This window comes from Labrus mixtus, chromosome 15 (genome assembly GCF_963584025.1).
Source record: "Labrus mixtus chromosome 15, fLabMix1.1, whole genome shotgun sequence".
Lineage (NCBI taxonomy): Eukaryota > Metazoa > Chordata > Actinopteri > Labriformes > Labridae > Labrus > Labrus mixtus.
In genome coordinates, this window is record NC_083626.1 from 5,191,383 (window position 1) to 5,216,945 (window position 25,563).

Consider the following 25,563-nt stretch of genomic DNA (forward strand, 5'->3'; position numbering starts at 1 on the left):
GTCAGCCAGATCCTAAGAAATCAGTCTGAGAAGTCATTATGGTTAGCCTCTTGATGGGTGGGAACAAAGCTTCACGTTGACAGTGACCCTCGGGGCAGCCATTGTTCCAGCTGCCTTCACCTGGACTTCCATGACGGTGTCTGTCTGGTGGTCTCAGAAGTTGTCCCCAAAGGGAAATACCAATGTGACACTGTGAATGCACGAAAGGGTTTCAACAAACTAAACCACCACTAGTAGTGACAGTGATACAAGCTGAATGAGTATCAAAGCACACAAATCCTCTGGCTCTTTGTGGCAGAGGTCACAACAAAATAACATGATCTACAGTGCTGCGAGGAAAATATGATTGAGGACTATATGACATGATCAGTCATTTATCATGCCAAAGTTGTTGAGTTCTTGCACTTCTTGGCCCTTAGCAGACAAACCAAAAAGATACCCTCTAGTGTCTGAATTAGACACACCAGGCTTTCAACTTACTCCAATGTAAATCCATCATTGACAGTATTAGACACAGAGAGAAACTGCTCTTGGTGATGTAGCAGCAAGACCAATAAATTCAGTTTGACTTTGGAGAGTGATGGATGGGCCAAACAGCACAGGACCTTCACCCAGGACACTGTGGTTCTTATCCAATGTGAGACGAAAGATAAACAGTAAGTTATTGTTTTAACCTTTCTGGGATGGCTCTCGACACCTTTAACACTTCTTTTTGCCAAAGCATAATCAAACGGACAGTTCTGTGTTAAACACAATGAACGGGAAGAAAACCAAAACTACCATGTGCATCTGTATCAAAAGACAAAAGGGTTTGGCATAGCTACAGTATTTGAAAAACCTTGGATGAAAATGTTTCACAAATGAAATAAGAAGTTATTGCCAAACATTATTTTTCCAACTAACATAAATCCCAGCATCAACCTTGTCTGCTGCCCATACATCATGTGTACTCTTGTTAAGGGTTTCCTCTCTAAAGAACCAATGCTTTGTGACACTGTTGACCTTTAGCATGGCCGTTAAATTAACACAAGGCCTTGACCCCCCTCAGACGGCATTGTCACTATTAGCTACTGCCTGCCTGGAGGCGAGGGAGATATATTGGTCTGCTTGACACTCCTGCAGCTGGAGGAGGATGAACACAAGGAAGAGGACAACAGGAGACTATAGTAATGTAGCTGGATAGTTAGGTCTTACAGAAAAGTTCAAAAGAGAAATAAATAAAGTGGAACAACCTGCACAGTACACTTTTTATACAAGTTTATTTCCAACTAACTCTTCCATTACATGCTCAGATCAGATCTTTATTTCATGCCTTAGAGAAAAGTTTGTCTTATTTTAATGAGCTTCATATGCACACTCACTACTTTAGCTCCCCATGAAGTGTTATGCCCCTTGGTCAGAAGTTTAGGTGCTTTCCTGAGACTGATAAGCAATGAGCGAGCTGTCAGGAGTCATAAACAATGCAGTGGTTCCCTTTACGACACAGTGCCGCCTCAGGGAGGAAAGAAGAGCAAGGTAATTGCACAAGTTGTGTGTAAGTCATTTAGAGGGGGGGGGGGGGGGGGGGGGGGGGGGGGGTAAAGAGGGGGAGGGAGGTTCTGTGGTCTCATGGGTTTATGGATGCTTGTCCTCATCAACCTCCAACAACAGCTTCACCCCCCATGAGCCGTCACTTTTCCTGACATTCACGATGCTCCGCTGGTTGTTGACCTCCTGGAAGTTGCTCAATGTTAAATTAGATCCTGGAATAGGAGGCTGTGTTTCTTCCAATGTAAGGGCAAAGTGCAAGAAGTCGTAAAATCTGAATAGTGTGGTGAGTTATGCTGTTGGGAAACAAGTTTCCACAACAACATTCAGGGGTAACAATAGGTAACTCTGATCTCTGCATTTAAAACAGCTAACAGTTTCAAATGTATCATCTGAAATTAGAAGCATTTACAAGTAACTACTCTACTTTTTTGTAAGATTTATTTTTGGGCCTTTAACTGAGAGATAGGACAGTGGATAGAGTTGGAAATCAGGGAGAGAGAGAGTAGGGAATGACATGCGGGAAAGGAGCCACAGGTGGGATTCGAACCTGGGTCGCCCGCTTGGAGGACCACATGCTCCATACATGGGGTGCGCACCAATTACTGCACCACCGGCACCCCAACTACTCTGCTTTTTACTACTTCAGTTAACTAACACGCTTAAAGAAATTGTTGTTAATTTTTATCTTACAGTTATTCATATGTGTGCACAAAACTATAGTGTGGAGCTGGAGCCTGGAGGGGACTAGCTTAGCTTACAGGGAGCAGGATAAAACAATTAACGTGATTCACTCAGGTTCAAATTTGTATCTACCAACCAAAGGTCCTTTTGAAATGAACGATGAAATGTAATAAGTAAATAGACTTTTTTTATTCAACTTTTATTTACAACTTTAGATACATGTGTTAATAAGGAATGTCCTTTTTCTGAATTCATAAGAAAACTATCCATCTGCCTTGACTCAGTCAGCTGCACAGATACTGTACATGGCAGGCATAGCTGCAGAGGGCGACGTATTGAGAGGTATGCACAGATGTGCATTGATGTGTTTAGCATATGAGAGCCAATGCTAACTGTAACATGAACCAGTCTAAAACATTTCTAATAAATGTTGTCCAATGAATGTATCTTGGGATAGAAATATGTTGATAGAAGCCATTCCTGCATGCTGAAAATGAACAAATGCATTATTACAGAATGATTGTTATATTTGAGACATGAGACTGCAGATGAAAGTGAGCCTTTCATGCTAACTCTGTCACATTTTAAGGAAATGTATTAATTTTCACTGTTCGTGTCAAATAAGGAATTAAACTTTTAAACAAAATGTATCAGCCCACGACTCCTAGACATAACAATTGTATTGATTTATCTCATCTAATTCTTGAAACTAAAGCAATAAATCATAATTTCCCAAACAATATTCCTCAATATAAAGATGTTCCTTTTAAAAAAAAGTCAATGCAAAAGGCCAGTACTTTCTTTTTAAAAATATTTTTTGGGACATTTTTGCTTTTATTGATAGAACAGCTGAAGAGACGGGAAATGTTGGGATGAGAGTATGGGGGATGACATGCAGCAAAGGGCAGAGGCCGCTGCGGTGAGGACTATACAATCTGTACATGGGGCGTGCAACATAACTGCTATGCTATCCAGCATCGCAAAATGCCTGTTATTATCAGTCTAAATCAATCAAACAAAAGCAAATCAAAATCTTGTCTGATAGGTTCTCACTCTAACTTACCTTGTGAAAACATTTAAACACACTTCTACACTTTCACTTTTCTTTCCATCAGGCTATTCTTGCCTGTGACATGTGTTATGACATTCTTCAGGGCCTCTGACACTTCTCTCCTTGTCCTACAATAACCTCTGCTGACATGTCAAGTGTTCATTGTCTGCTTCTAACCTTCTATCACTAAAACTGGTGGTAACATTACATCAGCCTCAAATCTCATGGGGATAAAGCATGTATGTTGACTTCAACACATGTTTGTTCAGGGTGTCGAAGCTGTCAACCAGTGTCTTGGGTAATGACCTTAACATTTAGAGTCTATAGTTATGACTGACTCTCTCTGCCACTGTTGTGCTTTCTACTGGTATTGGAAGGTGACATACACAGGCTTCAGGTTCTCAGGTTATTTGTGTTTTTATACCTTTATGTTTTAGAGATAGGATAGTGGATAGAGTCAGAAACTGGGAAGAGAGGGCGGGGAACGACATGCGGGACAGGACCACAGGTTGGATTTGAACCCGGGCCTGCCCGCTTGGAGGACCCTAGCTTCCATACATGGGGCAAGGGCACTAGCCACTAGCCTACCGGTGCCCCCCATGTTCACAGTTAACGCACATCACTATTTATTGTTAATGTCGTTTTCTTAAGAGCTGTGTTTGTCCTCTTTCGTTCGTAATTTCCCCCACATAAACTGTTTCCTTGTTTTCGATGCATCAATCTGCACGTTTATTCTTCATCCTTCTTTGTCTCCTTCTCTCTTGCCTTGTATGTGGGTGCTGTTGCCTCATCACTCAGACCCTAAGGTAAAAACATCCGAGGGGAAAACAGTATAAGATTAGGCCTACTCAATATATTGCACTGTATTTGCCTGTTTTTAATCGTGTTCTTTGTTTGCATTGGGGGGGGGGGGGGGTGCTTCGCGAGGTGTCGTGACAACATGGTTTTCTCACTTCTCCACGGATTAATTAGCGTTTGAGATCAAACAACCAGCAGCATATCACAAAAACCTCATCATCCCTTTCCCCCCAGAAACAATTAAGATGCTCCAATTCTGTCTTATTACTCTGTGCCATCTGACCGACCTGCTATCAGACACCTTAGCAAGGGTACAAAGGTATCTCCCGTGCGATTATTTTCACCATCTGTTTGTCATACATAAAAAGACACATGTTTACTGAAATATTTTTGTCAGTGGTTAGGTGACTAACTCTTCAATGACCACATGTTGGGGTTTGCACAAAAAGATATCCGAGAGCTGGAGCTGTGATAAGATCTGATTGCTTTTTTAAAGGCTCTGTGGTCCCTCACTGAGGTGTAATATCTTGATGAGATGGGTGGGATCTGATTAATGAAATAGGATGAGATAATATCTTCATGTCTTTAAACAGCACAACATTTTGACAATAGAATAACCCTGGAATCAAAACGCATTAGAGAAAGCAGACCATGTAGATCATAAATAAGATGATACAACTATTAATAAAGTAGGTTTTTACTAAGTGGATTAGCAGCTTTCATTGCAATAAATATATTAAGATATAAGAGAATATTAGCCACCTTACAGTGCAGACCTTTTTTCCAAACCTGTGTTGAACACAGACTGATGAGTCAGTTTTAGAAACCTGGGGATACATTTCCACCTAGTGGTGGAAACAATAGCGTATGCGGTTATGCGATATTTTTTTTTATTTAAAAATATAAAAAGGAATTTCAATGGTCGCACATATTTAATAAAAATAAAACAACAAAGTACGAGACAACTTCGATAAACAGTGAATTTCAGTAAGTGTTTTTAGATAGGTTCCTCTATTGTCACCAGATAGGAACCATCATCTGTTGTTTGTTTCCTCAGGTGGAGGCGGACGAGTCGTAGAAGGAGCAAATCAAAATGGCGAGCCAAGAGGAGTCTGTGGAGTCTGTGAGGGAATTCGTCGCAGTTACTGATGTGGACGAGGAGAGGGCTCGGTTTTTCCTGGAGTCCGCCGGCTGGAATCTGCAGGTATGTGTTTTTCCTGTGGTTCTCGTAGTTTCAGAGGACCGAGCTGTTTGTAATCAAAAGGAAACGGATAGCATGTCAGGTCTCAACCTGCTAGCTTGCCGGCTAACGTTAGCCTGTGTTGCCGGTAAATTGTGCAAGTCACTCTTTGACAATGGCCTGGTCGTTTATTGTCACCCACACACAGTCTGATGCACACTTCTAGCTGACACAGCTACCATTGAAAGCAGCTGGACTCCTGTGGTCTCATTATAAAACCTATAAGACCTTAAGTTGAGCTAATGTTAGTCTTCCGTAGAGCCATTGAGCTTGTTAGCTAGTTTTAGCTGACGATGTAAACCAAACACATCCAGAAGAAAACTAGATGTAGCTGACTGTACTGTCAGCTGTCGCATTAAATGTTAACATTTGATTTGTTCCATTAGTTATTGATTATTCTATTCTATTATTTCTATTATTGAGTCTAGTGCGTGGAGAAAACTTAATGAATGTTGTGACAAGTAAATAAAACATTTGAGTGACGCCTGTTCAAATGACATTTTTTAATGACAATTAAGGTGATGTACAGTATTAACAGAGTAAAATATCAATAAATATACTAAATATATGCTGATCTCTTCAACTCAAGACAGGATAGGATCTCGATTAATATGTAGATCAGCCACATGCGCCCCCTTCAACCCTCAATGTGGCCCTCACGTTAATTTTTTACACATCAATTCATTGGAAACATGAAATCTGCCATGAAATCATGAAAACCAGAAATATGTCCATAATAATATTTGATCACTGGTATATGTTGAGTTAATTTGAGACATAATTGACTGTAATCGGTTTTGTATTCTACAATTTGGCCCCCTGGCAGTGAGAATTAAATGAATTTGGCCCTTGCTGTGACCAAAGTTGCCCATCCCTGATGTAGATCATAATAATGTAAGAAAAGACGAGTCACCAGAAACACATAGCACTTGTCAGAAAGTTGGACATCGCCACTTAGATGTGTGTCAGGAGTTTATTGTGCCATTTTCATTGATAATTTTCTCTCCCCTAAGCTTGCGCTTGCCAGTTTCTTTGAGGATGGGGCTGATGACGACATTGTGACGCTTCCCCAACCTGAAGGGGGCTCCTCGGTGTCCCGCTCTGCTGGGCCAAGGTAAATGTTGTGTTATGAGAAATGGGGGACTGTCTGTTCTCTAATATAAGTCACAGTTATAATTATTATAATGACTATTATTTTTTTGATAGCATGGCTTTATGTCTAGTATTAATACATGTAAAAGATTACCCCAATGAAAATTTTATTCTACCTCTTTTCAGTCTCAAGACAGAAAATATTTAGATATAATCTCAAATGTTAATGAGGTATTAGTGCGTTTGATGAAGAGAAGCACGCTCCATAATAACTGACAGAAAATAAGAGTCATTAGCCAGCATTGATTCCTTGAACTGTTTGCCATTCAAATGATAATCTTTAAAAAAAAAAAAAAAAAAAAAAAAGGATTTGTAAAAAAATGGAAGAAAACTTTCTTAAGGGGTGGAGACCAAATGTGACCTTTCCAATAGGCTCCCTTTCTACTCTTGTCTCTCAACCCTGCCAGAGCCAATATTTGCAAAGGCTGGTTAAATGTGGCTTCGTTAAATATATAAAACAGGCTGATCATTGGTGGAGTACATGTGCCAGTGCCATGCAATATATGACTTAACCTGTTGCATGGACCAGGTACGTGTTACTGTGTTATTCAAAGACGAAGGGAGGCTGTGAGCTCTTGTTTCTGGATTATGTTGTAAGTTTTTTCACATGACGCAGCACCATAAAACCTCTATTTGTTAAGGTTTAGTTTGAATTAGGTACTTAGTAACAGCAGCCTGCAGTTGGCTATATAACGTATAAAGTTATGTAGCAACCTCGGCTAATTCTAGCAACAACCAAAGAAAAACCAGTATGCTTGAGTAATTGTTGCCACTTTAACTGAAATCATTTATAGTTTAGTCACTCCCAGAGCAGCCTGAAGTGACTCATACAATAATAGCAAAGTATGTAACGAAATAATGACCACAATTATAAACACAGGTATAAACATTTTTTTATGCATGTTTGAAATCTGAAGCATTTGTGTTTATCGCAGTAGTGACTGTACTGCAAAATCCACGTGTTTCAGATAGAAACTTGGGATAGCGAACACCACAACCAGTCACTGCTTTATTTTAATACAGTATTTTTATTTCCAGATACCCTTGTCAGCTCCTTTTGTTGTCTGTCCACCGGTCCAATTAAGCAAACAGTTCTGAGCCATAGTTTCTTTAAAGTGTGTTTTCTAAAAGTGAATTCAATATAAAGATTGGCTATTTGTTCAAAATCAAATGTAAGTTTTGTAATGTATAACTCAGTAAAACGCTGTTTTTATATTTATCATCAGCGCCCAGCCCAGAGTGACCTCCTTCAGAGATCTGATGCATGAGGCAGAGGAGGAGAGTGATGAGGAGGAAGGCCAAAGGTGAGTTTGATTTCCAGCATTGTCTTGTCTATTTTTATGCAACGGTCTCCAAAGTACCTGCAATGGTTTGCTAATCTGCAGTGAGTTAATGATTGCTGTTGACTGGCTGTTTGTCTTAGCTGAACATCCTCACAGTGTTTAGATGGTACGGTCACACCTATGAAGTGATTCCACAATGCACCAAACTATTTTTGGTCCCGCCTCGTTCACTGTGAGCTGTCAGGCTTTTGTGCAGAATCGACAGATTCTGCTGCCGTGGCAGTGCAGAGGACTGTTTGTTGAAAGAGTGTGGGGCTGCAAATGACCTTTTCAGACTTTTTTTTTATTACACTCTGTGTTCCAATGACCTAATGAACATGAATTGTTGTGTATTGAGTCAGTTTTAATGCAGCAAAAATCGCTTCAATAATATATTTCCTTCAATTTGCTACGTTGTGAGACCTTATTTTGTTTCTAAAGAAATGTTGACGCTAATGAGCGGCATGTCATACATGCTGCAGTGACCTTAAAGTTTACAGTTGGGAAGGTCTGGTCAAATGTAAGTTACTCTGAAGGATGAGATGAACATCTTTTGTCCATTTTTCTTGTACTTTTTTATATAATAATTATCCTTTCCACTATTAGATACCTATTAGCTGTTGTGTAGCAGTCAAAGCAGAAAGATCACAGCTTTGTGATTCCTAAATTTCATCACTACAGCAACAATAGCTGCAGTTTGTAGTTACTGTATTGAGGAGGAACACACCATTGGTATGGCCTCAGAGCCTAGACTCATAGCTTCAAAACTATGGTATAACCCCTAAAACTGAATGAAGTGTATCAAAATATGTCAACAGAAAGGTTGGACTGTCTTAACTTCAGTCCCAGTCATTTTGAAATTGTGAGCGGACTCTAGTGAATGACTCGTGTAAATGACATGGGTATATTTTTGATAGTCAGTCAAAAATTATGTCCAGAGTTTTGACTGTGAGACACGTAAACCAGCGGCCAATTTAAGGCTTCAGTGAGTAGAGACAGCCTGGGCCTACAGCACATTTCTGACAGAAAGTCCAGACTTGAAATCCTGAATGTGACAGCTGTAACAATCCATGTTTACAAATTAGACAATCACAATAATGTAAATTACACTGGCGAGCAAGCAAATACTCTTTTCCCTATTCTGCATCAGCCTAATGTTCTACCTTTCATTCACTGTTAGATTAATTTTTTGCTTAAAATGCCATTAATTTATGGCCTGAGCTTGTACGCTGTTTTAGAACATTCTCAAAACATGAGACATGACGCAAGTTGATAACATGTCTCTTCTTGCCCCTAGTCATTCATTACAGTGTCTGACATACTTACTGAAATACACTGTAATTCAAGACTATTATTAAACCCACAGTGTGACAAAGGCTGAAATGTATTTGTTGTTTTGGGTTTAGTCTGTTGATCGTACTGAGTCTATGTACAATAGAATAACATTTTTTTGCTGTTTCATTTTTTGATCATATTGTACATTTCATATTCTAATCTTTCTTCATACCCTGTTAGGTTTTTTGCCGGGGGATCAGAGCGCAGTGGGCAGCAGATTGTCGGGCCTCCCAAGAAGAAGAGTTCCAATGAAGTGGTGGAGGACTTGTTCAAGGGGGCCAGAGAACACGGGGCTGTGCCTCTTGACAAGACCGGTAAAGGGCCAGGAGAGCCTGGCAAAGCCAAGGTAAAGTCAGACTCACAAGAACAATGTTGTTATCCAGTTATTAGTGTTCCATATTTGTTGATTCAGGTTTTCTCATTTTGTATTTACTGTCTCTGCTCATCACTCAGGCCTTTCTTGGTGGAGGCTACAGGCTAGGCGCAGCTCCTGAGGAAGAGTCAGCCTATGTGGCTGGAGAGAGACGAGCCTCCAACAGCCAACAGGATGTGAGTACAAATCCTGACGAGATAATTAGCACCTCTGTGTTTTATGTTGAATGTCAATGATGTCTAACACTCTGCTGGGGCGTTGGTGAATTGTTTTATTTCAACCTTGCTCAGAAGTGAATATAAAAAAACCTGAATCCTTGCTTGTGTTGTACTTACTCTCTGATGTACGTCGCTTTGGATAAACCGTCTGCTAAGTGAATTGTAGAAAACCTTGTGATTTTTTTATTGCTCACAGTAATCTTAGCTTAACCTAATGTATACAAGTCAAGTGTTGTGCTGTGACTGTAGTCTGGAATCACTTACTACTCAAACTAGTCTCAGTAGAAAATAAAACATTCATGAAGTAATCATTTTAGGCGAATAACAATCATATAACTTCAATGCTAGCTCATGATTAATGTGAATGTATATGTGTTAGGTACATGTGGTGTTGAAGCTGTGGAAGACGGGCTTCAGTCTGGATAATGGTGAACTCAGAAACTACAGTGATCCAGGCAATGCCAACTTCCTTGAGGCAATCAGAAGGGGGTAAGGCTGCGCTGTTACACTTAAAAAGACATAAATCATTCTAGATCCACTATAATTAATTTATTCATGAATACTTGAACACTATTGATTCATTGTCTGCTTGGATCCCACACAGTTAGAACACTGATGGCTGTTATCAAGATATCATGTTGTTTTTCTCTCACAGGGAGATTCCCCTGGAGTTGAGGCAGCGGTCTCGAGGGGGTCAGGTCAACCTCGACATGGAGGATCATAGGGACGAAGACTTCTCTAAACCCAAGGTGGCCTTCAGGGCCTTTGGGGGAGAGGGACAGAAGTTGGGAAGGTGAGATTCCTGAACAGTCTTATTGTTTTATTTAATAAAAAATATAACTGAACAAAAGAATCAGCTGAGAGCTAAAAACCGATTATACCAGTCCCACTTGTTTTGAATGGGTATGAATCATAGTGTGTGTATCAAATGTCCTCACAGGGTCATTCCATATAAATGACTGGTTTCTAGTCATGTGTCATACGGTGTAGCGCCTTTATACCTCAAGAGTGAAGTGGCCTCTACTCTTACATTTCATGCATGAAATAAATAAAAAATGTGTGTCTCATGGTACCACTCAAATGATCAAGTACTGCTCTTCTTCTTTCACTTCCATTCTTTGAGTCAATGAAGATGTAAATTACTGCTATGATCTTGTTGTGGCACCCTTAATGGCATGCCACAACAAGATGTGGCATGCCCAATGTGTGGTTAAAAGGCATTTCATTGTGCATAACTAACTGATTTGTGATTATGCATATTGTCTTAGTTTAGATATTATATGTATATTTGTTTTTTACATAAGCAGAGTCTGACAGTATTCAATTATAGTAAATTATGTAATTTTTTCCTCCTGCCCCATCTAGTGCCACCCCAGATTTGACCACACCCCCAACCACCTCCCAGCAAGACCAGTCTGCTACTGAGGCCCAGGCCAGCACCTCTGTAAACCTTGACTCCTCCCAGCCCGTCACCAACATTCAGATCCGACTGGCTGATGGCGGCAAGCTTGTCCAAAGGTTTAACCATACCCACAGGTAATAGATTAGACATTAGTACCTAGTGTACAGGTCATGTCTAGCACACTAGACATGACCTGGACACTAGTGCAAGACTGGACACGACATACCTGTCAGTGTGACTCCCATTTTTCTAATCAAAAAATTAATCATAGTGGGAGATAAGGTGCTTAAAGTGTTGAGTCTTCCTGCATCAGGCGACATATGATGATACTATTAAATTAGTAAAGTACCGTAAGATCTGGAACATAAGTCGCATCGCTATCTAAGACGCATTTCTATGTGTTCCACAAGGAGCAGTTTTCTTTTAGAACCATTCAAGTTTGCACTCATACAGTAAGGTTAGTTGACCTTCAGCCTACGGTGAAAGTTGTGATGTAGACCCTCGTACCTCGAGACAAGCTGCCCGACTCTGCTGGTCACTCGTTGACTTTAATTGAGGAGTCTTTCAATCAAACCAGCACTCCACAAGCTGCATTTACTGAACAGTATACCGTTGTTTGCTTTGTGTGCACCATTATGACCTCATGATCCAGAAAAGATGGTAAAAAGTGGCGCTGCCAGCCTTGTCAGCATTGCAATACACAATGAAAGGGAGTGTATTTTCAATTGCGTCAGGCCGCGTGCTTTGTGTGATGGTGAGGGTTGCACTCATGGTAATGACAGTGCATGCCTCAGTATCTTATACTAATATATGGGTCGCACAGGTATAAAGGACACAGACAAATTTCTAGATGAATTTCACTGTACTCCTTTGAGCCTGAATTAATTCCATGTCAAGTGGACAACATTGGTGTGACTATATTATGCCCTCAAGCAGTTATGTTCAAAGTAATAATTCCATCTGTGTTGACTTTTCAGCATCTACATACCTATGATTGGCATTTATAACTACAACAACCTTCTGCAATAGAGCCTCACTAGAATGAACCAGAAAAGAGGACATAATGCGCTGTTAAAGACAAATCACCAAAAATACATAGATACAAAAGAGTGCACAGATGATATTAAGGCACAATAAATTACAAAAACTGGCTCTTGAACTGCAGGAAAATACGTCGAGAACAATTTATACTTGACAGCATCTGCAAACACAAAAACACATCAAATCTAAGAGAGCGTGACATTTCTTTACACATCTTGAAGTATCACACCTGTGTTTTGCTAGCTTAAGCAGTGGTTGTTAAAGTCTGTGTATTGTTGCTGCTCCTAATTGTTGTTAGGCCTTAAATAATGACAGTCTGCTGTAGACTGCTCAACTAAACTACAAACTGTGAACTGATGGGTCAGGTAGAGCGCGGTAACGTGTTGCACTGTAATAGCTAAAATAAGAATGTATCATTTGTACGTTATACATGAATTCTTTTATTGTTAACATCTTGTGATTACAGCATATTTAAGGTTGAATAATGTCTTGTCAGAAAATCAAGGGGAGTTTTGTTTTAAGGTGCAAGTAAACATTCATTTCCTGTCTTGTGTTGTTGTCTCCCTCAGGGTGTCTGACCTGCGTCAGTTTGTGGTTGCAGCTCGGCCCACCATGGCTGCCAGAGAGTTTGTTCTCATGACAACCTTCCCCAACAGGGAGCTGTCGGACGAGAGCCAGACGCTGCAGCAGGCCAACCTCCTCAATGCTGTCATCGTCCAGCGACTAAAGTGAAGCAGGGTTAGAGCAATCCCCCCCCGGTGGTGTAGCTGAGTAACTTCAGCCCGGTGAAACCTGCTGCCCCTTCTGAGGGAGGAGAAAACACAGACTTATGTATGGACTTCTGATTTCTGATTTATTGTTTTTCTAAAGTGAAAAAAATAACATTCTGTTCCCCAGACACCCACCTTTCCCCTCCCCTCTCTGTGGTCTGTGACAGGCAGTAAAGACGGGGAAACTAAAAATCTAAAAATGGAAAAGAGTTTATTTAAGAGCTGTAGAAAAGCCTACGGACATGCTCGTCTTGTGGTTTTGATTGGGATGTGTACCTGACAGAATTAGATGGTTGAATCCCAATAAAAACATGGCAGCAGTCCAGCTTTCTGAAGACAAGTCAAGCTGCAGAGATGTTAACTAAACCTGGCTCCTTTTTCCATTTAACTGCGATCCACTTCCCTTCTTTATCAGCTTTCCTTTGGCCCCTTCACTTATGTTTACTATCAGGTTCCGGGGCCACAAAGAATTGATGCAGCGGCAGTCTCCCAGTTTGTTTCCGTCTCAACAGCACAAACCAGAACCAAGTAAAGATTATTAGTTTTATTAAGGTAAAAGTACATGTGCACAGTGATGTTTTGTACTAGTTCCATTTCTCTCCACATATAATCTTTATGGAGAGAGAAGTGTTATGATGTTACAAAACACTAAGGGTTTTCCTTCTCCAAACCAACCGATACCAGTAGCCTTACGCTCCTCTTCTCACATTCAGCGCTACACCTCTCCCTTTTGTTTAAATAAAGATGGAATTATTTTTTTAAACTGCCTTTTTTTTCCTTTCTTATTTCCTTTACAGATTGTTGAATTGTCCCAGTTACACAGTTGCATTTTGATATTGTGTAAAATGAAGAAAAAAACAGTTACACATGGCTTTATTATTGAACCAATGGTTGAGCAGAAGAACATATAGATTGTAAACACTGGTTTGTAGTAGTGGAAGTGGATACCATTGACACACTGACATCTTCTATGCATCCTGGGACAACACAGAAATATGTTTGGACCTCTGGTAAAATAAATCCATTTTATGGTTGATGTAAGAACTCACTGTCTTGTGTTTTTATTAATGCTGGGAAAAGGGATATTTTGTATTTTTATAGGGTAAGAAATATGAGTTTTATTGTAGAAGTTAACTTGTTGTCTTATTGTGGATCAGTCCAGATGTAAGTGTCTGTATATCTGTAGACCTTAACAGTTTCATACTTTTTGAGTCATAAATGCTCTAAAAACTTTGTGGCGTTTTCCCATTCCACATTTCTTAATGCTTTTTTTAACTTACAAAATGTAGTTTCCAAAGTAAGTGTAATTGCTTACACTGTAATTGGTTGAATGTTAAACAGGAAACATTCAGCAATTATAATATAATTAAACCAGTTGACATTGTTACCATGCAATCCTTTAATATGTTGAGTAGCCTTTGTCTTTGTCTATCAGATGGATTTTTATAACTTGTACTAAAACAGTGTTTCTCAACTAGTGGGTCCGGACCCAAAAGTGCGTTGCGGAGCCATTTTCAGTGGGTCATTAAGGTGTGCCTGGAAAAAATATGTCAAAAAAGTCTATGAAGCGCTTTTACAACATGTTTGTTTTGTTCCTTGTTGGGTCACATTTTGTACCGTCTGAGGTCCAAACTGCACAATTCTTCATTGAACAAATCTGATTGGTTGAAAATAAAATATCAGAAATTCAGTCGCAATTTTACTTGAAGGAGTTGGTGGTGGGTCCTGAGGCTAGACCAGTTGAGAACTACTGTACTAAAAGAGCTTCAACAGGAAAGTTGCAAATTGAGCATTTCTTTCTTTTAATTTTGTAGCTTCTTATTGAGCTGATATATAAAAGCATATATTTTTTAATTTGCGTTTTTATGGTCACCTGTATTAATACAGCCTTAAGTGAAAATTACCCGAACGTGTACTTGTGTTAACAGTTACATTAAATCCATACGGCCTTGATAAAAAAGTATTTTTCATTTCATCACTTTTTTTTTTTAATTTGGACTTTATTTTTTATTTTTGACCGTTTTTTTTTAATTGACTATATGGGTTTTATTTCGAAGGTCACAGGCGGAAGTGTCGTCGTTCATATGAGTAATTGACGCTGCTTTGCCCGCAGAGAGCCAGAGAGAGAGAGACAGACAGACAGCTGAGAACATCCGCCGGAGGAGCAGACAGACAGACTGCGGGAAGGGAAGAGTGTTGCCGGGTGCAGGGACAGCTCCAGAAAACACCGCTAAAATGGGAGTCGAAATCGAGACTATAACCCCGGGCGACGGTAAGAAGACTCCACAAACACCAAACATGATTGTGTTTTTGAACTAAGTGCATAATTGCACTTCCCTTTTTGCATAATATCTAATACAACCGCAGAAACACCAAACACCGCCTTAATTGCGTAGTATGCCCGTTATATTAAGCGCTTCTTTGGTTTCTCCACAGGAAGGACTTTCCCCAAAAAAGGACAGACGTGTGTGGTGCATTATGTTGGTGAGTTTAAATCAGAAACTTCTTATCCTGCATGCGTAAACAAATCATCCTGCACATTAAGCTGCTCTAGTTGGTCATGTGTACTCATAAAGGCCGTACAAGTGGAGTGATGACTGTGAGCAACTGTCTCCTAAACCCGAATAGGAAAAATAGCCAAGGCATTGTAACCCTCAAAGTATCACAGCAAAAACTGCAAATCCTCTCAGAAGCGTTATTATAGCGACACCGGAGCACTTTGAAATTCAGTGGAGTGCATTAAACCATGCAAAGCAGACATTTTTTTTACCCTAAAATCTTCCAGGCAATGAATGATTTCTCAGTAGGGCAAAGAGGCATGTCTGTCACCGACTGCGCTGCATGAAAAATTAACTCATTCACCCCATTTTTACTCTCTGGAAGCACATTTTCTTTTTTGTTCCCAGCACTCGCCAAGGATAATGTTTATATCAGGAGCAGTGGCGGTATGTATGTCATGGTGACAGCTCACTGGATTCCCCAATGCGTAAAATAATGCACGCTCCAGTTTGGCCCGAGTGGTCCATTTAAGTCCCATCAGCATCAGTGGTTAATGTAGTATTCTGTCTTGTCTGGGGAATTAATAAAAAAAAAAAAAAAAAATCAAAGGAGGCGCAGACGGATTCCGCCGTAGGGGTTCACACAGAGGCCCAGACAGACAGAGCAGACAGCGGGGTTTAAATACCATCTGATTTGCAGCGCTTTTAGCTCTTTGTTGGAGTTTTTTTTTTTTTTGGGGGGGGGGGGGGGGGGGGGGGGGTGGCGGCGGCGTTTCGTTGAGCCGATTATAACCGTCTGTGCGACAGCAATAATGTCTCACTACTATAGCCTATTATTCCTGTCATATGTTCCCCCTACACGACAATAATATTTGTAGTGTTCTGTATGGTGTCACTAAATCCTCTATGTTTTTGAACACAGTAGGTATAACCAGGACTGCAATGAATAGTTGTTTTTACTCTGAATTATGTAGAAATTGATTTGATGAATCAATTCATAGTTTGGTCCATAGAATCTCAGCAAAGCAGAGCCCATGTAGTTTCCAAGAGTCCAGGCTGACATCCAAAAATGTCTTTTCACTGATTAACAGTCCAAAACCCAAGACTGTGTTGAAAAAAAGTCATAAAAGGTCAAATAATCACTCTGGATAGAAAGGGCCAAAGAATTTCTGCCAATGTTTGCTTTTTTGCTGATTGAAATGATTGAACTTTTTATTTAAAAATATTTGCCGATGACATGTCAATCCACTAACAGATGAAGAGGCTGATCATTTCAGCTTTCATTTCACTTTTCCTCATAAGTCCAAGTTAAGCATTGTCACACTGAAGTTCTTAGGCACAGTGCTGCTTTAAGCTGAACGCTAATGCTATCATGTGTGATTAATAATGCTAGCATGTTGTTATTCAGCAGTTTAAATGTCACGCAGGTTCAGTAGCTACGTCTAGCATGTTAGCAAACTAACACCTGCTACTTACCTTTCAACACAAACTATTAGTTAGTGTAATTTAGTTTGTTTTGCTAATTTTGTAGATCTGATCAAATCACAACAAACAAACAAAAAATCACAGGATTTCTCCAATCCATCCAATAGTTGTTAAAACACTTGATTCAAAACCACAAATATAGACCCACTATAAAAAACAATTATTGAGTCACATTAGGATTCATCCTTGGGTGAAAATGAATGTCAGGACTTAATATCTTGGCAACCAATTCAATCGGTTTTAATAAAAGATATTTATTTCCGGTCTGTGATGGTGGAGGACACATAGATGTCACTGCCTTTCACAGATGCTGCTAGCACACATGCTGCTAGCATGGCCAGAAATGTGCTAAAAGAGACCACAACTTAAAAACAGCACATACTAGAACACATGGAGAATCTGAACTAAAATGGGATATCAGATGGATTTTGCCTCATGGTGTGCTAGACTGTATATTTGTTTGCACCTGTTCTGAGTTTAGCACTGCTGCGCGCAGTCTTTCTGCCTGGTAAGACAGACATAACTCACTCTGTAATACAAGCCTCTTTGCTTCAACATTACGTAACTAGAAGTAAGATCCGATTTGGGCCTTGCACAGTGAAGTATTTTATTTTTTTCTGAAAGGCATGAGCCTGCATCTTTTTTTCTTTTTTCCCTCTCATGCAAACTACAGGGTTTTCTCTCTGGGCGGTCCCCCTTCCTGTCAGCCTACAAAGCAGCCTTGAAATGTGACTTGAAACAGGATATTCCATTACACAAGCCTTTTTAAATGTAGACATCCAAGTGCAGATCAAAACATGGATATGCTGCTCTCGGCTTGCAGGAAATGGCTGGTGTGTGAAAATGTCAACCCTGTGTTGTTTGTTAACGATGGGAAAATGGGTGTATTGGCTTTGATACTTTAACAGGACCATTCAGCTCTTACAGATCTTTTCAGTAGTGTGCTCTCTACATGTCCAGAGGAGGACCAGACACCCACACCACTGCCTGCAGCAGAGGCTGCATTTTGGCAGCCGCCCCCTGATGTGCTCAACAATAAGTGCAATGTTGCACCTTCTCCCACAGCACACTCACAAAACAAACCATCAGACACGCTGCCTTGCTAGTGCTAATAACAGTTATATATATATATATATATACATATATATATATATAATCCTGCAGGGGTGGCATTCTGTGAACTGAGTCTTGTGTTTTTCTAATTGTCACACTAAAACCCATTGTGTATTTTCGAAGCTCCTTGAAATCCCTTCTTTGCCTTCAATGCCAAATCTGAAATCCTACACAAACTGTATTCTGATGGATTTAATCCTTTCAAAGTCCCCACGAAACAGAAATTGGAGAGTATCTAACTGCAGCGTCGTGACTGGTTTCCTACTGAAATGGGATAGAACCATTCACAAAATAGAAGGCGGGACAATTTGATTGGATCGTTAGCTTTGTCAAATCTGTTTAATTGGTCGAAATATTTGTGAGCGCCCCAGAGTGCAAGATGATTCATTCATTCATTACAGGAAGAGAAAATACATGTATTTTGATTTTGAAAATACTCATAATGCTTTATTGAAAAATATTTGGCAGATAAATCTAACAGAGGAACACTCAATTAAAAGCAGGAAAATGTCATTTTAATTTCATGGGGACTTTAAATAGAGATAACATTCGACCAGTTTCGGCAAGCACTGCCCAATGGCTTGAGTTAAAGGCTGAAAATTGAAAGAACACTATCTCGAGGGGGCACCAAGAAAAGTTTTAGAAATGTAAACACTCAAGCAGGTCATATTTTATCGCTTCCCTCCTTCAATTCCAGGAGTTAAATTGGCCCTGGATTAATCTGGGAAGTTTTCCCTCTACATAGTTCATTAACAAACACATTAAAAAAATCCCAAGGAAACAGACTTGAGTGCTTCTTTTTTCTTTTAAAGGAATCGGGTCGTGCACTAGATGTACAGGGTTCAAGTTCTTTGGACATCATTTAGTTGTCTTGAAAATAAGTAAAAATATCAGTTACAGCGGCCAAGTTAAATTAATACTGATAATTATAAATAATCATGATCCAGATAATTATTACTCACTCTCAAAATGCCTTGTCAATCTGTCTAATCTGGCTTTAGAGCTAATCACAGCTCAGCTGTCAGTTCAGTACTAAACGATTTGATAACTTGTTTAGACAGCAGGAAACATTGTGCCCAGATCTTCAAAAATTCATCAGTGTGTGATACAGAGAGCCCAGTCTGTAATCCTGACAGCTACAACCGGGATGCTACAGATATTTATTTGTTAACCATTTATAGCAACTATTTTTTTCCAATGATTAAAAGAAAATCACTGGAGTACTGTATCATTATGCATATTGTTCTTTCTTTAAAGCCTGCTGCAAAAATGTACCAAGTCTTACTCCTATGGTGTAAATATGCAGAGGTGGTTTTTGCCTACATGATAAGGTCCTGCATATGCAGATGCTTCACTTTCTTTCTGACTCTGTGTCTCTCTCCATCATCTCTTGGCAGGCTCCCTGACAGACGGACGTAAATTCGACTCATCTCGCGACAGGGACAAGCCCTTCAGGTTCAAGATTGGAAAGCAGGAAGTGATCCGAGGCTGGGAAGAGGGTGTAGTGCAGGTACCCTTTTGTATGAGTCAGTCTTTGAATGAATCTAAATGTTTACGTTGTAATGAAACTAATTCTGCAAGCATCATTGACTGCAGTTATCAAGCTTTTACTCACCGAGGTTCCCTTTAACACCCCAAACAGAGGACAAGTCCAGCACAGACACAGCTCTATAATCTATCCACCCTGCTGTGCAGCATTAAGATGAGGTGGCTGCTGATTGGTGCTGCAAGTCCTATAGATGTTCAGTATATGCAGTAAGCAGCTTTTAGGCTTCATAATACTAATCAAAATGACTTCAGGTATTCTCATTAATAGTAAATACTGTATAAACATACATACTAATTAAATAAACAATATTGCATGTAAATGTCTGATGATTACATTGCACACTGAAAAATGTCCCCACTTGGACCCACTTTCTTTCTTTATTAAATGTGAACTGAACTTTGTATTTTAAGGCCGTTGTGCAGCGTATTTCCACTCAGTTTGATTAGGTTTGCTCGACATCTGACTTTATACTCAACACTTTCCCCCAGAGAGTGGGTACCAAAATGTTGAAATTCCCTGGAGGTTTTTGTAGATGCTGTGTACCAAATTTAGTGTTGATAGAGTTAAAACCCCCAAAAAGGACAGATCAGGTCAGGTCATTTAGCCACTGCCAGGGGGCGGCTGTGGCTCAGCTGGTAGAGTCAGTCTTCCCTCAAACAGAAGGTTGGGGGTTTAATCCCTAGCTCCTGCAGCCACATGTCCGATGGGTCCTTGGGCAAGACACTGAATTGCTCCTGCTGCTTTGTCGGTATTATATACATGTGTATGAATGGGATTTGTTACTTCTGATAGCCTCTGCCATCAGTGGGTAGGTGTGTATAAGCTCCATTTACCATTTTTACTTTTTTTTTCAGATTGTTACCAGCTTGTTCCGGCCCACTGTTAATTGACAGAGTGCTTTAAACTACAAATCATGATCTGGCAAAAACATAATGGGGCCTTGGAATTTAATAATGAAGCTTTACTGTAAAGAGGGATGCTTTCACTCCCCCTGTGCTTTATGATATACTGATACGATTTAGAGTGCAGAGAGACGGAGCTATGGTGTAATCTTATACTAGCTTTGCTAAACAACCCCTGTTGTTTCTGTCTCCCTCCTGTGGTTGGTATCGTCGGCCTCCTTCTTCCTCCAGATGAGTGTTGGTCAAAGGGCCAAGCTGACCTGCTCACCTGACTACGCTTATGGAAACAAAGGCCACCCGGGCATCATTCCTCCTAATGCCACCCTCATCTTTGACGTAGAGCTGCTCGGTTTGGAATGAAGAAAATCATGGGTGCTTTTTGTTTTGTGTAAGTATTCTGCAACAATAAACGATTTGCCTGTTATTGTTGGTTTTTTAGTGCTGCAAATCCATTTTTCTTCATAATTACTTTCTGCATCACATCAATGTGAAATAGCTATTGAAAGGTGACCATATTACTCCTAGGGCCACAGGGTTATCTGGTGAAGTACTTTAGCTTGCAAGCTAATAGCCATCATGCTAGCATGGTAAATCACAGCTTGAAAATCATACTAGCTGTCCAAGGTTCTCTTTTTTACTCTGTTGAAACTAGCTAGCAAAGAAATCCATTAACTCTTCACTGTGTTGTATTTGATGGAATAACAATGGACAGGAGACAGCAGATGTTTTTATGTCTGGGTAGAAACCACATTTCTATACTGCTCAGTCATATTGGTTAGCTTGGCTTCAGTTTTTGTCCTAACAGCTAGCTTTCTTTTTTTGTCCAGTACCGGCACATCATTTTACAGTATGGTTCTTAATTTTAGCATTCTAGTGTGTATTACATTACATTGTTACACTTTGTAGTAAGTCTGAATGCTAAAATGTTGCTTCATTTGTGTAGAACTAAAAGTTAGCAATGACAGTTGAAGGCGTTCAGACTCAAAATGAGAAAAAAGTTTTTTCTGACTTTTTCAAGGAGAATCCAGTGCTGAATAGATGAATCATTTGATTTGAAACTGAATTATTTGCTGTGCTTGAATGGCCAGGTCTTTCATCATGACCTACTGCTGAGCGTTTTATAATTGTTTCATATAATACCCTTCAGGGACACTTGTTTGGACTTCATCACAATGAATGTGGCCTTTTCTAGCAGGAGCCCTTTTGAAATCTGGCCTTTGTAGCTCTGAAAAAAGCTCAAACAAACTAGTTATGTGACCTTGTCTCACACTTGAATGAGGTGACCAATGTAAATTTACTAAAACATCCCTAACACGTGGGTTCAACATGACCTGTTATGTTATGTAACGGGACTTCGGTGTAATTCTTTCCTACTCGCGTTCACAGTTAATGTTGCCCGTTTCGTTTAACTTGCACTGTTGCCATGGTAATAGCAGCGCTGTTTTATGTTAAAAGTTGACGTAAGAACAGTGAGTATTGTGTGTCATTTTTTGTGAGTGTATGATCAAACGGCCCCAGACGAGGGGAACTAAAGAAAGAGGTTTACTTGTGTTCTTGATCTGAGCTGCTCCTACAGCACATTAAATCTTCCTAAATAAATCAAACATAAACATTCAGTGGTTTGCAGTGAGCTAAAAACTGGAAAGTTGGTGGTAATATTCTGACTCCAGCAGTCCTCCTGTCTTAAGTGTATTTGAATTTGTATGAATGTGATTAGTTAATACTGATGGCCACTTGACATGGCATCCTCTGCCATCTTTGTTTGAATGTGGTGCGGATGGATGACATGTAGTGTAAAAGTGCTTTGAGCAGTCAGAAGATGAGAAAAGCACTGTAAATGTCAAATCACCAAAATGTGTGTTTAATCCTGAATTGTCCATATTTTTGTCTTCACAGGTGACTTCCTACCTGAGTGACCTGGAGAGAAGCTAGGAGAGTCTGCACTTGATTCTATAAGAAGCTTGAGTCTTTAGTTCCACTACTTATTTCATCAGACTATGACAGTTTGTGTTCTTTTGTCTCTGTGACTGAGTGAATTATATTTTTCCATCATATTCTTCCTTTTAAGACTCCGGGCCATGACCTTACAAAACCTCCATGTTCTTAATCTTGAGTTTTCTTTTTTTTTTGAATTGCTCTTTCCTTCTCTCTTTACTGACTTTTATTTGTGTTGTTTTTGTTTTTGGTGTGTTGGTTGTGCATGGTTTTACTGAAAAGTACAAAAATACCAATGAAACCACTAGCAGGGACATTTATCTCTTCTGAGTCCATGTGAACTAACTTTATGATTTTTGAGACTTGGTGCTTGTTATATTACAGAAACAAAAAAAAGAAATGAAAAGCACACATTTGTATCCCTATACAGCTTCAAATCACAGCATATGAAATGAGTTTCTGTTATAGCAATGAGGTTTAGTGTTACATTTAGTGGCTTCCTGTTGTGAAACATCCAGTCATGGGAGGCCTTATCGCTGTTACACAGGAAGTGTGATGATATATAGTACCACTGTGTTTTCTTTTTCATATACTCTCTTCATAGCAGTGTGAGCTGGACAGGGGTAATTGGCTCCAAAAAAAAGAACCAATCACAGTTATGGATAGTTCTAATGTGTGCCTAAGTATTCTAACCAGACACATGGTTACTACCTTGCACTGTCTGCATGCTCCTGGCCTGATGGAAACCCTAGTATGTACATGTACATGTTGAAAGCTTTGCAAAGAGTTGTGTCTTTATTATGTTCTTTTTCTCAATCAGTCTTTAAACGCCATTTAAAGCCATACACAGGTCGAACAGTGCAAATACAGGATTTGTGTTAACGCACAACAATTTGATTTTTTGTTTCTTTCTTGGAAAAAAAATAGGAAGTGCTTGAAAATTAGAAGAAAGGGGGTTAAAGAACCAATCAAACTGTGACTTTCCCCCTAACCTTATTTTGTGTAACGACTACAATCGTATTTTTCAGATGCCATCTTTATATCTCTGAGAGTCAACAAAGCTAATGTATAATCAATGATGATGATGTTATTCTTTTGTTTGTTTGTTTTACCAGTGTCAGTAAAGTACCACACTGCCTAACTGAAGTCTGTGCTGTGGTAGTAAAAAAAAACAAAAAAAACACACTGACCCACAGGCATCCTAGTGATTTTGTATCTCAAATGAATAGTTTTAAATGGAGTTTAAATGAAGGAATATGCAGTCCTGGCTGTCAGATATTGACCTCTGCTGTCGATGTTACATACTGGAAAAGCTGCAACTGGTGTGGCATTAGTCCACCTTTGTACTGTGTAGTAATTTGCTGATACGTTACTGTATGCAGGCTAAACCAATGATGACATATTTAAAATAAAAGAAGTACTCTCCAAATCCTGATGGACGTTTTTCTTTTTGCTATTTGATCACCACAGCTGTAACAAATTCGATTTTTACATGCTTTAAATCTGAACTTCTTTATGAATGGAATGATTTTGGTTTCAGTCTTTACAACAGGATGACTTTTCAAAGCCTGATAATGTTAACATTCTCCTGCATGTGTGTTGATTTGAGCTGTTGTGTGCTGTCATCCACCCTGAACATGTATGGGATGAAACACCAAAAGCAGTAATGCCAAAACACCAGTCTTATATATCTATTTGTAAATCAAGCTGCCATCTGCACAATAACTACATACTGAAATGATTCCTTGGCAAAGAATATCATTATATAAACATATATTTTTTCTATTGGTTCACAAAATAGTTAGCCACTCTGTCCCTGGTTGTAAACTGGACCCTGTCGCTTTAAGAGCCCCTCCAACAAACTGATCTCTTTCTCTGGTTTTCATGTTGACCAATCATTTTCTATCCATCTCGTTAGATTGCTTAGGTTTTATCAAAGTACAATGCTGAAGTGTAACAATGAACATTTAATAATTTTACGATTTGCAATTCTCACTAAATCCTAAGATTTCACTGTACAGTAATACAAAAGGATTAAAGGAGCAAATAAATCCAAATAATCCACACTGAAAGGCTCCTACTTGACATGCTTACAGTACATAACTGAAAAGTTTGAGTTGATTTTTTTTATGGAGTAAGAGTTTCAGGTTTGGCTACCTTCACTTTTCCTCATTAACTTTATGTCCCCATAGAATCACATAATGCTGCAGAGGTATTGTTTTAAAGGTGCTTCTATTAGCAGTTCTCAATACATACAATACACTGTACCCTTCTTAAGGGTACATTCATTTGCACTATTGAAGGGCCATGTTTTCTTTGAAGGGTGACTGTGGAGCAGCTATAGAATAACATTGTCAGGAGGACAGCAGGTGTCTGAAAACAACGTCAACAAGGGGTGGGCTCAAGGCAAATGTAGGCTGCACCCCTACACAAGCTGGAAATTGTACCTGCATTTTTTAAATCTATTTTTCAATTGACTAATCAAACTTTTACTTTTGCCATCAACTTTTGATTGCGTGAGTAAGACCCACGTTTGGGTGGGCTGAGTCCCCCCTTGTCTGTAGCTGCTGCAGGGTATTGTCCTCCAGTCCTGAGGAGTCCTTATCCATTATGAGAGAAACATTTCATCATAAGATAAAGCTAATCATTCATAAAAAAATCTGTCTTGTTCTGCACTGATCTTTCCATCTAAGGGGAGAAGGGGAGCCAAGCATGCCAGTGAGACGCCTCCAACTGCATAGAACCAAGAGATCCATGTTTATGTTTCATTTGTTACATCTATATTTTCATTTTTAGTATTTGCTTGTTGCCATTAATCTATGTCACAACTGCTTAAGCTACACAAGTGATGGAGACAGATGTAACATAACATGCTGAGTAGCAACAAGGAAACAGATGCAGAATGAATGGGGAACCTGTGAAAAAGAAACAATTAACTCAATCGTTTTTTTAAGAGTAGGTTATAATTAGTTTTTAATTAGCCTAGTTGGTGATTAGTGGATTAAGCAATGATGTATAGGGTTTGGCATAGATAGCCTAATACAAATTAGACTACTTCTAAACAACAGAAATGAATCAACATGTAGCCCATACTGATTAGTTCATGCATATCTGTAAATCAATACTCAATCACCACTTTCTTCATGAGGTGTTTCTGCTAAACTGTGA

At 39.5% G+C, this 25,563-nt stretch overlaps 3 protein-coding genes across 3 annotated transcripts in view; 2 read left to right on the plus strand and 1 right to left on the minus strand.

Annotated features, from left to right (window-relative positions):
• Positions 1–25,563, minus strand: part of LOC132990158 (uncharacterized) — a 411,085-nt gene that overhangs the window by 307,195 nt on the left and 78,327 nt on the right. The gene's annotated exons all lie outside the window — the stretch shown is intronic.
• Positions 5,118–13,957, plus strand: nsfl1c (NSFL1 (p97) cofactor (p47)). Its single transcript, XM_061058273.1, has 9 exons — positions 5,118–5,264; positions 6,314–6,414; positions 7,679–7,756; positions 9,290–9,455; positions 9,563–9,658; positions 10,080–10,189; positions 10,356–10,493; positions 11,066–11,236; positions 12,713–13,957. Exons 1-9 carry the CDS (start codon positions 5,154–5,156, stop codon positions 12,873–12,875), a joined length of 1,134 nt encoding a protein of 377 aa, XP_060914256.1. The 5' UTR covers positions 5,118–5,153; the 3' UTR covers positions 12,876–13,957.
• Positions 15,030–23,824, plus strand: fkbp1ab (FKBP prolyl isomerase 1Ab). The gene is made up of 5 exons (XM_061057319.1): positions 15,030–15,185; positions 15,350–15,397; positions 19,407–19,519; positions 20,692–20,848; positions 22,357–23,824. Exons 1-4 carry the CDS (start codon positions 15,149–15,151, stop codon positions 20,818–20,820), a joined length of 327 nt encoding a protein of 108 aa, XP_060913302.1. The 5' UTR covers positions 15,030–15,148; the 3' UTR covers positions 20,821–20,848; positions 22,357–23,824.